The sequence below is a fragment of the Castor canadensis genome, chromosome 11 (assembly GCF_047511655.1).
Source record: "Castor canadensis chromosome 11, mCasCan1.hap1v2, whole genome shotgun sequence".
Classification (NCBI taxonomy): domain Eukaryota; kingdom Metazoa; phylum Chordata; class Mammalia; order Rodentia; family Castoridae; genus Castor; species Castor canadensis.
Genome location: NC_133396.1, coordinates 2,488,011 through 2,499,528, shown reverse-complemented (window position 1 = coordinate 2,499,528; position 11,518 = coordinate 2,488,011). Strand labels below are relative to the sequence as shown.

Genomic DNA, 11,518 nt, shown 5'->3' with positions numbered 1-11,518 from the left:
TGTGTGTGATGTGTGGTGGGAGAGGGAGCTGGTCATCTTACCCACCACTTTGGTGTTCTGATTACTTCACAGTTGACTTCACTGGGTTTCTAGGTCTGTACTCCTGTCTTTCTGCCAGTCCTAAGAGCAGCCATTAATTCAGCCCCTGCTTTGTGCCAGGTACCTGCCAAGGCCTCTGTCTGGCACACTGGGTGTCTGCGTTGTTCTCTATGGGGTGGGCGTCACTGTTGCCAATACACATGGGAAACAGTGCTGGCACCATCCATACCCACCATGTGCCAGATGACGCTCAGTGCTGGTGAGAGCTGCTATTTAGCACTATACACTTTATAAAGTGCTGTAGTAAGTGTGGCTGGTGTAGAGCACGTAAATGGTGTTCTGCCTTTCTGGAGGGCGCTCAGGAGTGGTGGGTTTTGACATTGTCCTTGCTGTCACCCACAGAGTGGCATCAGTATGATGACATCATCTGTATGCGTCCTCCTGGGATGCTGAAAAAGGCCTTGGACCACATCATAGACAAGACGAGGAAGGACCTGGTGAAAGGGAAGCAGATGGCAGCCACAGTGATGCTGGACCGAATCTTCAGCGTCCTCCAGACCTGGAGTGCCATCAACCTGAAGAGCTTTTTCAGCCAGTTCCAGCAGTTTTACCAAGTTGTCCGAGTCCCTATGATTCATGAAGGCACCGCACAGCCATGGCGCACTCTGCAGTATGAAGAGACAGAGGTATGGGGTTCCCTGTTTCACCTGCAGTGCTGGTGTGGTCAGACAGTGTCTCCCGACCTACCAGAGGCCAGGTGACCCCCTGACTGACTGGGCGAGGTGCAGATGGTGGCAGGAAAACCTTGCTCTCTCTTGTCCTGCTGCCTCTTGGGAGAGCGCTCCACCCCTCCCACGTTTCTCTTCCCCCCAGTGCGGTCTGAGCCCCATGCCTGGCGTTGGGAACTCTGGACCACCCTACATGGGGTGGAGTGGAAAGAAAGGGGCCCTGGTGGTCTGGAGACAGACCTGGAGCTGTCTTGGAGGCGACAGTGAGCCCTCTCCAGCATTGCCCCCCTAGCTCCCTCCCCACAGGGCTTGGGATCGAATGTTCACAACCCCCTGCTGCCCCTTGGGTGGTGGGGGGCGCAGGGCCAGGCCCTGTGGAGCTCCCCCTGCCCTTGGGTCTTGGTCCCCTGCCCAGCTCTGTGCAGCATGAGGCCTGCACCCAAGGGCTCCTGTGTCATCTTCTCCTCGTGTCAGGTAAAGAAACACCTGTGGGAGTACATGAAAAAGCAGATGGTGCCGTTTTTGGAAGGAAAGAACAAGGATTCTCTGCCCAGAGACTGTGCAGTGAGGAGCAAGCTCAGAATGGGTCTGATCATTCTTTTTGTGGTGGAAAATACCCAAATTTCCTTACCCGAAAGTGACCTGATGTCACTGTGCTACCTCCTCACCCCGTGTGCCAGTTCAACAGACACCCTCGACAGTGACCTAAACCACTTCCTTGGCGTATCTCAGAGGTATTTCTGATTTTTCTCAAATACTTTAAAACTATTTATTACGTTTTCAACTGATTATAATAATAAGCACTTGTAGAATGGCAGAGAGTACACAAGGAATAATAAAAACCACCCCAAATTTTAACACTCACTATTGTCATTTCAGTATTTATTTCTCCAGCCCTTTTCTACTATAAATATTATCAATATCATTTTTATTTTGAGACAGGGTCTCGCTAGATAGCTCAGGGTGGCCTGTAACTCCTGTGTATCCCAGCCTGGACTCAAACTCACAATCATCCTATCTCCCTCTGAATGCTGGGATTGCAGGTGCCATCACACCTGGCTTATTTTTGATGTTATTATGTTCTGTATTCTCTTGAATACCGTGCTTTTAAAAGCTCCCTGGAACCAGGTACAGTTGCATGCGTGTGTAATCCCAGCTACTCAGGAGACTGAGATAGGAGAATGTTTTGAGCCTAGCCTGGGCAATATAGTGAGACTCTGGGTTCAAAAAAATAGTGCATAAAATAAAGTCAAAAATAGCAACAGAAAGCTTCCCAGTACAGCAATAGCAGCCTCCCGCACAGGTTGTGGTGTCTGTGAAAGCCACTGGGATGCATTTGTTCCCTGTGCTCTGCCTTGGTTTTTTTTGTTTGGTTGGTTGGTTTGTTTGTTTGTTTGTTTGGCAGCACTGGGGTTTGAACTCAGGACCTCATGCTTGCTAGGTAGGCACTCTACCACTTGAGCCACTCTGCCAGCCCTTGTGCTCTGCCATGGCCGTTTAGTTTGAGAAGCACACTGTCACCGTTGGGCCATGGACCATTGGGTGGTGACAAGGCACTGACCTTTTATGTGGTAGGGGAGACCTCCTCTGAGCCCTGTGAGCCTGCAGCCCTGTTTGTGGCTGTGTCTGACTTGAGCTTGAGGGTGTCATCAGGCAGCTCCTGTTGGTGCTATATGTTTAGAATATGCAGGAGATCTCTGTATGTTTTGTAAAAGGGGAGGAACAATGGCAAGGACATGGGAGCTGGCACAGTGAGTGGGAGGATTAGGAAGAGCTAATACGTGTAGCCGGGGACGTAGGCCATGCGCCGTTTGCAGGCGCACCCCCTCCATTTAAAAAGCTGCCTTGCATTTAGATTTACTGAGGCCAGACTCTAAGAGCTCCTCAGGGTAAATGGCGGTGACTTCAGCGCAAGTCCAAGGTAGGGAGGACAGGGCATTCAAACGCACTAGGGGTGAGCCAGTGTACCCACCTCCCTGTGACCAGTGTTTCCCGCTGTGATGACACTGTTGAGCCACACATTATGGTCCTTCTCCATTCAGGTGGTGGCCACTTCCCTCTGGGACATCAGACTGCTGGGCAGATGTGATACAGCCCTTCTGCACTCACTGTGGGTTCTCGGTTCACTTCTAGATGGAGAGAGTGGTTGGTGAACCTGTGCCAAAGGTGCACGGATGCACATGAGGACCGTTGGGTGGGCACCCTGCCTGTCCTGCACTACTGCATGCAGCTGTCCCCGCCCAGAAGGGACTCCGTGAACCAGCCTGAGGACACCTGGGCGGCCCTAGAAGGAATCTCCTATTCCCAGTTTCGGGAAAAAGCACCCGAACGGTAAGTTGTAGAGCTGTGCTTACCCAGCTGGTCTTGTAGTGAAGATTCTTAAGCTCTGTTTCCAGAGCCCTGTGTGCTTTTGTGGTGGACTCATGCCTGCCTCCAATGAAAGAAGACATATGCTTCCTTTAACATTTTATTTCATTTCATTTATTTATTTATTTTGCACTACTGGGGTTTGAACTCAGGGCCTACATCTTGAGCCACTCCACCAGCCCTGTTTTGGGCTGGGTTTTTCCAAGATAGGGTCTTGCCAGTTGCCTGGGGCTGGCTTTGAACCACAATCCTCCTGATCTCTGCCTCCTGAGTGGCTAGGATTACAGGCGTGAGCCACCGGCGCCCAGCTTTGCTTTAACATTTTAAAAAGAAAAGCTATAAAGAGAAGTGTAGCAATGACCAACAAGTCCAGAGATGCACCTTGCTGACCCCGTGGTGCATGTATTTTCACATTCTGTGCAAATGTGGCTATTTCAGCACTTTACGTGCTCACAGGAGCACCAGGAACAAATGATAATATTATCTGTTCTGTTTTAGAACCTACTTTTCTGTTGGGAGCAGTGACTCAAGCTTCTAATCCTAGCTACTTGGGAGGTGGAGATTTGGAGGATGACGTTTTAAGGCCAACCCGGGCCTTAAGTTCCTGTCTTAACTAAAATTGAGCATGGTGGCTTGTGCCTGTCATCCCAGCTAAGAGGATAACAGTGCAGGATGGCCCCAGCATTTAGCGATAGCTACAGCAAAAAGGGCTGGTGGGTGACTCAAGTGGTAGAGTGCCTGCTAGCTAGTACAGGGTTCTGAGTTCAAACTCCAACGAAAAAGAGAAATAAACCAAAAGAACCTGATTTTTGCACCTCACAGGATTTGGTGAACTGAGTCTTGTGTCAGTACACACACTGGCGGTGTTAGGATAAGCACGACTTCACATTCCCACCTGAACAATGCATCTGTGTTTACGTAGTCAGGTCTGACATTCGGGTCATTCTGCATTTTTTCTTTGTAAGATGCTCAGGTGGGCATTCTTCCCTATTTCCCTGTCCATCTATTGCCTTGGCACAGATTCTTACAAGTAGGGCTTTGCTTGTTGTAGGCTGCTCATACCTTCACGTGATGCTGGCTTATAGCAGAGGAACAATGGTGGTGTGTTTCCAAATGTGAAGACCTCTCCCTACTGCAAGAAAGCATTTACAGAAAAAGTCTTGGGAAAGACTTAGATGCAGGTCCTAGAGGGGGGTCAAATCGTAAGGTCATATTTTGTTCATTTAAGTTACTGTTTCCCTCCCTGCTTTTTTGTTTGTTTTTTTGGTGGGACTGTGTTTGAACTTGGGGCTTAGGGTTGCAAAGCAGGTACTCACCACTTGAGTCACACTGCTGAAGACTCACACCCGTAATCCTAGCTACTTGGAAGCGATCAGAAGGATCGAGGTTCGAAGCCAGTCCAGGAAAATAGTTCTTGAGACCCTATCTCAAAAATATTGAACACAAAAAAGGGCTGGCAGAGTGGCTCCAGTGGTAGAACACCTGCCTAGCAAGCATGAGGCCCTGAGTTCATACACCAGTAATGGCAACATACAAAACAAAACAAAAATTCAAGCAAAAAGCTGATTGCTAAAAAGCTAGGGATGTCGTTCAGTGGTAGAGAATTTGCAACCCTGGGTTCCATTGCCAGCACTGCAGGAAATACATCAAATTTAAGTATAAACATTTAATTAAATTAGAGTGTAACACTACTACTCATCTCCATACACAGTACCTCCCCCCTTTACTCTTACCTTTTGTTAGCAAAACAATTTCATGTGGCGTCACCTGCATGCAGTGCACTAAGAGCTAGCCTGAAGATTTTAAGGATTAAAACAGCGAGCTTGCTTAGGTACAGGTGGCTTGTAATCCTAGCTACTTGGGAGGCTGAGATTGGGAAGATCTTGCTTTGAGGCCAGGCAGGACAGATAGTTCACGAGACTCCATTTCCAAAACAGCCAAAGCAAAATGGACTAGAGGTGTGTGGCTCAGTGCAAACCCCTAAATGCAAACTGCAGCCCCACCTCCCCAAAAAGAAATCAGTGAGCAAAATGGATTCTTGTTTCTTCACTACTACTGGAACCTTTTGAAATTAAAGTCAAATAAAAATTATCCTATAATTATATGTGTTACAAATGCCCTTCAAAGACATCTAGGCTTGCTTGCTTTCTTTCTTTCTTTCTTTGGCAGCACTGGGGTTTGAAATCTGGGGCCTTACTCTTGCTAGGCAGACACTTTCCATTTGAGCCACTCCACCAGCCCACATACAGGTTTTCTAGAAGAAATTTGGCTGTTAATCTGGACAATGACAAACCCTGGCATTGCTCCCAAAGCCCCTATCCTCCAGGGAAGAGTGGCCCCAAAGGGCTGGGATGTGACGTGGAGGTGGAGCACTTGCCTGGCGTGAGGCCGGAGTTCCATCCCTAGCACCACCAAAGGAAAATAACCTCAGCGGCGGCCAGAGTCTGGGATATTTGTCAGTATTTTTCATAACCTCTGTAGCTCCTTCCTTCCTTTCTTTCCTCCTTGTCCATCTTTTGGTGTCTAGTGGATGTGCCCACTCTTTCGTGCATGGCTAGGCAAGGACTCTTCCACTGAGCTGCAGCCCTAACCCTAACTCTTTTTTTTTTTTTCTTTAAATTGTGGTATGATGTACATAGACCTGACTTACTCTTTTAACCACTTTTTAGTGTGCAGTCCTACAATGTTCACATCTGTACCGTCATCACCACCCTCCACCTCTAGAACCATTCCAGCTTGCCAACCTGACACTAACTCAACACTACTCCCCATCCCCACCCCATTTTACTTTCCATCTATGAATGTAACAGTGTAAAGGCGCCATGTGAACCGTGTGTCCCCACTGATGACTTATTCTACTCAGCACAAAGTCCTCAAGGTTTTTATTTAGTAGTTCTGGGGTTTGAACTCAGGGCCTTGTGCTTGCTAGGCAGGTGCTCTACCAAATATGGTATACCCGCAGCCCAGGTTGAATTAATTTGTTATTTTTTTGGCAGCATTGGGATTTGAACTCAGGGCACTCTACTACTTGAACCACTCCACCAGCCCTTTTCATGTTGGGTATTTTCGAGATAGGATCTCTCAAAATATTTGCTGGGGGCTGGCTTCAAATTTCCATCCTCCAGAGCTCTTGTCTCCTGAGTAGCTAGGAATATAGGCTTGAGCCCTCAGGCATTGGCTTCTGGGTTGAATTCTTAAGTGACTTTTATTTTTTGGCAATACTGGGGTTTGAACCTCAGGGTCTTGCACTTGCTAGGCAGACGCTCTACCACTTGAGCCACAACACCTCAGCTCTGGGTTGAATTCTTAACATGCTGTTGTTTACTTTTCATTTGATTTGCTACTGACTATTGTTTCCCCAATTTTCTCCACCATCCATCTGACTCTGTCTTCATCTTTACTCGGTCTTTCCTTTCCACCATCTTCTTGCCCGGCCTTCTTGCTCAGGAGCCAGCTCCTGCAGTCGATGAAACAGAAGAAGCACTTGCTGCTGGTGGATGTGTACCTCTTCCGATCCTGGTTCAGTTTGCTGCCTCTGGGAAACTTGGTTTCCTACCTGGAGCACACCACTGAATACTTGAGTGACATGCCTGCTCGGGTCTTGGACTGTTTTCTGGGGATTTATTACCGGCTGCAAGGACTTCAAGTGATCTGTCACCGAAACGCAGAGGTGTGTCCTTAGTAGTAGGACAGCAAGTCCTGGCCTAGCACAAGCAGATTGACACCTAAACACGGGGAAGCTGGGGCTAGAATTCAAGTGTACAGCATTTGTCTAGCATGTGGGAAGTCCATCCTCAGCACTGCCAAAAAAAAAGTTAATATAGCCAGGCACGGTGGTGCCCATGTAATCTCAGCATTGAGGAGGCAGAGGGAGGAGGGTTGAGAGTTTGAGGCCAGCCTGAGCTACATAGCATGTTCAGCACAATCCTAGCTGCGTAGTGATCCCTTATTTCAGAAAACAAATAAAAAAGCTAAGCATCAGAAGCTCAGGTTTCTCTTTTCTTGAAGGGAAACAGAAGACACACAGAAATGAGAGAATCAGAAGGCATCATTTTTAGGGTTAAGTACTGATTTCTTTCAGTTTTTCTGTCTCATAAGTAGAGTTTAAGAAATCGCCAGCTTTCTGTTTACAATTGTGCTGGGCAGAATTGGAAAGCACTGTGCTTGTGATTCACTTCACAGTAGCTCACTTTGCTTTCACCTTTTTTTTTTTTTTTTGCGGTACTGGGGTGTGAACTCAGCACCTTACACTTGCTAGGCAGGTGCTCTATTACTTGGTTGTACTGGGGTTTTACCTTTTTTTTGAGTATAGAAAATGGTACAGTTTTATAGTCTGAATTTTGTTGATGAAAGACAGAAGGCTAGTTACTCCAGTTCTCTAAAACTTGTTAGTAGGAAGAGGGAAACAATGGCTTGCTCTGCGCTGCACTCATGTAGGGCTTTGCTCAGCTACGTGTCAGCAAACGCAGGGGCATCACAATTAAGTGCTTCATAGTTCCCTTCTCTTCACTGCCCTAGGATGTCAAGAATCTTTTTAGAATGCTGTTGCACCTCGTGGACATTTTCCAGGACTCGTAAGTAAAGCAGTGAAGTGTGTCTTCTCTCCCACGTGGCCCCTGGTGGGGTCTTGGTTTCCCGTGTGGACTGCAGCATCCCACACTTGCTGTGGTGATAGGAAGGTCATAAACCCATTTACACCCCACTTCTCTTTCCAAGTTGTTAAGCTAGTCCTCCAGGCTTTTATTTTTAAAAAGCAAATGATAGCTATCAGCTGCTAAGATTTTGATTCACCTCTATCTGGTCTTTTTTGCTCTGCTTTTTTTTCCCCCTTATTTTTAAATGCTCATCATCATAGTAGATATTTGTGTTGGCATCCTGCAAAATACATTGAGTTTCTTTATTTTTGCAAGTCAGGCGGTTTAAAATAAGAAATGAAGGTGGCTTTGGATAATTATCTGAAATCATTCGTGTGACTCTGCCATCCTGGGAGGATGCACAGAAATGCCTGCCACCTTCCAGCCCTGCCACACCTGCACGCTGCAGGTGTTCCAGATGCAGGTGGTGGCACTGCCTGGGTCCAGCTCCAGTTAGCAGAGCTGCCCAGTGACTCTCACGTCTCTGGTCTTATCCACGCATGACTTCTGTGAACACGGAACCTGGCTCTCACAGGGCTGTAGAAATTCCACATGTGCATATGCTCTTTTGCTAATGTTTCTTGCTCTTCCTCCTTCCCCGCTTCCTGACTTTTTTTTTCCTATCATCAGCTCTGATTGCCAGTATTTTAACCTGGCTTTTGTTAGAACAGCTCAGGCTAAGAGGCAAAATAAAAGGACTGTTTCCTTTTTACCCAGGTCACAAATTCAAGGTCAGCTGAAATCTTTTTGGTGTTGGTTAACACCTTCCTTGTAGCCTTCAAAGGGAAGGGACTGGTTACTAGAATGGGTGTTATTTTCTCATCTTTCCACCTCCTTCAATGATTTGGCTCAACTCTGTGGGGCAGGATTCTCGAGGAGACCTTGTTCCCATCCTACCTGACCGTGTGCCTGAGACTCCACGAAGGTGTCTGCAGCATTACCAAGGAGCGACAGTTCTTCGAGGTGCTTGCCTTGTCGGCTGAAGTGCTATGCACCATTATTAGAGTCAGACCTCTCGGGGTAAGTGGAGCCGAGGCACCTCGTACTGTACCCGGCATGGCCTGGGCTTGGCACAGCCTCCATTTTCAAAGGAAATAGGTCGAGTGCTGGTGGCTTCCACCCATAATCCTAGCTACTTAGGAGGCTGAGATTGGGAGGGTGGAGATTTGGAAAAACATCTCCAAAATATAACCAGAGCAAAATGGACTGGAGGTGTGGCCCAAGTGGTAGCACCTGTTTTGTAAGCGTGAAGCCCTGAGTTCAAACCCCAGTCCCACAGAAGAAAAAAAAAAAAAAAGAAGAGGAAGGAGACTTAAGTCTGGGGTGGCTGGAATGGATTGAGTTGTGATTCTGTGATCAGATATTTATTGGGCCCCTGGTCCATGCTGACTTCTGTTCTGTTCATCGAGGATATTTGGGCACAGCAGAAGTTATGCCTTGCATACCTCAGGCTCACACTGGAGGGAGGGAAAGTGGTGATGTCCAGCACGTCAGATGGCTATGGGCAAACTGAAAAGCCAGTCTTTCCCACTGCAACTTTTTTTAAAACTTATTATTTAAACACAGCAGCAAAATCCATATCCTATTGTTACTGGAACAGGGAGGTTCCAGAGTCTCCAAGATAGAAGAAGGCTCTAGCTGGCCCTTCAGTACTAGGTTCATGACAGAATTGCAAAACAAGTATTTTAGGACACACAGAGGTAGAAAACAAGCAAGTTTATTAGGCAAAGTGAAGAGAGGACAGAACACCAAGCAACGGGTGCGGGCACACCTGGTAAGAGGTGTACCAAGTGCTCTCAAATCAGGGAATTTATGGGAAAAAAGTGTGTTGAGGGTCTGGCTTACATTCCCCTTAGGGTGAGTACTTGCTTCCCTTTGTCCTGGACACTGGAACACCCAGTCATCCTTACTGGTGCTCTGTTTTGACGCTGTCATTAGGCCCAGAGATAGATACCAAGTCTGGTCGGTTTGCTAACTTTGGGTCATTGTGACATAGATGTCTTTTTTCCTTACACATTCCTTCAAACGATGCGTGGCTTTCACCAGGTGCTGCATTCAAGGCAGGCATCATTCCTGATCATTGCTTTTTCTTCTGTGATCAAAGAAGTCATTTTACCAAATGTTTAACATAGTCTTGCTCAATTCCCTGTGTGTAGTTATTTGGGTAAGCAGGCAAGGTCAGAGGGAGAGAGCTGCTTTTCTTTCTTTCTTTTGCCTGTATTTCTCAGCTTAGTGAGTGTGAGTCTGAAGCTTAAGGCAAAGAAAGTAGTATCTGTGTGCTTTAATCGAGCTGTTCACTAGTAGACTGTTAATCTCGGAATTCCTGGCTGCTGCCTCGTGCCTCTCTTTCCCTGATCTGTCCTGCCTCACAGCGAGTGCAGCTCAGTGACCCCTAACCAACCTCCGGATGGTCCCGGCTCCTCTGGGCCCCTCTGGGCCCCTCTCCAACACTGCAGATCACTCTGTCTGTCTTTGGACTTGACACTTTCTGAATCTCACCATCCCGTCTCTGAGGTCCATCCCTCCTGCCCCATGTGTCAGGAGCTCTTTTCACAGCTGAGTCTATGAGCTTTGATTTGAAGTGGTGTGGGCGTTTAACTGTCTTACAAGTCATGACTGTGACTTCCGGGATAAGGGGTCACTCAGTCTGTGTCTTAACCCGATTCCTTTCAGTATTTTGTGCCACACACACTTGAAAGATGCATTTTACTGGTAAAGTGACCACTTTCTGTTCAGTGGTGCTATTTGAACCAGGAGGTGTCACTTACTAACAACTGTGTTTTTGAAACTTAAGTTAGTTACTTAAAATACATTTTTCTGCAGAGATAACTATATTCAGTGTTGGTTGGGGCCTCTGATTAGTCTAATCCCTGCTGTGACCAGGAATATTCTACTTGCACCCTAAAAACAGGATAACCTTGCATTCTGAAGTAGAAAAAAGCAAAAACAAAGTGTGAAGTGACCAGGGTTTGGAAGACTTTTGGTTGCGTGGTGGGATTGATCAGCCCCTGGTGCAGAAAAAGGAACACAGCTTGTGGTCCTGCATTCAGTGTCTGGCCTCAGGGTTGTTTGTGAATTTATGTATTGGCTCCCTCTGCCAGTCCTGTGTGGGTGCAGAGGACATAAAGATGGGTGCCTTGTGTGGCTGGGGCTGACTGTCGAGTTAATAGAACACCTGGTAGTGATCACAAGGGACACACACACCACAGCGAAGCTTCTGGATTGTTCCTGAAGGCGCTATGTCATTCATGGACCTCAAGCCAGTGCCATTTTCAGGTCATCCTGAGTTGCTTTCTCCTGTACCCTGGGCTCTGGTCCCCCTGCACTGGGAGCCTCCCCCTCCCCTTTCCTGAGGGCCACATCGTCTTTCAGGCCCTTCCTCACACCTCTGTGTGAGGAAGACACACACCACCTGATGGACCACCTGACATTTTTCCATCTTGACACCTACTGTGACTGATGAGCACACACATGCTTGCCCGTCCGTCTATGAACTCTTCATCTCTAACTCTGTGGAGAGTTCCTTAATGCAGGAACTGCGTCTGCTTAGCCACCACGTCTCTTAGCCCTGGTGGATGGCCTCAGGGTGGTTCTCAGTGCCCCTTGAGGGAGGCAGGGAGGACAGCAGCTCCAGGTCTTGTGGTGCTTGGGTGATAAGGGGAACACTGGTTAACGCTGCCCTGAAAGGGCTCCTCGGGGCAGGGGTCCTGGTGCCAGAGCTGCATTGCTTTGTGAAGGGGAAGGAGGAGT

General features: G+C 47.7%; 1 protein-coding gene across 9 annotated transcripts in view; it reads left to right on the top strand.

Moving 5' to 3' along the window:
• The window catches only part of Rnf213 (ring finger protein 213), a 119,062-nt gene that overhangs the window by 37,162 nt on the left and 70,382 nt on the right, over window positions 1-11,518 (top strand). For all 9 annotated transcript variants that reach the window (XM_074044938.1, XM_074044936.1, XM_074044935.1 and 6 more), the window contains 6 exons: window positions 442-725; window positions 1,242-1,501; window positions 2,901-3,098; window positions 6,582-6,804; window positions 7,653-7,708; window positions 8,635-8,788. In XM_074044938.1, coding sequence (XP_073901039.1) covers window positions 442-725; window positions 1,242-1,501; window positions 2,901-3,098; window positions 6,582-6,804; window positions 7,653-7,708; window positions 8,635-8,788 — 1,175 coding nt within the window. The remainder of the gene's footprint in view (window positions 1-441; window positions 726-1,241; window positions 1,502-2,900; window positions 3,099-6,581; window positions 6,805-7,652; window positions 7,709-8,634; window positions 8,789-11,518) is intronic.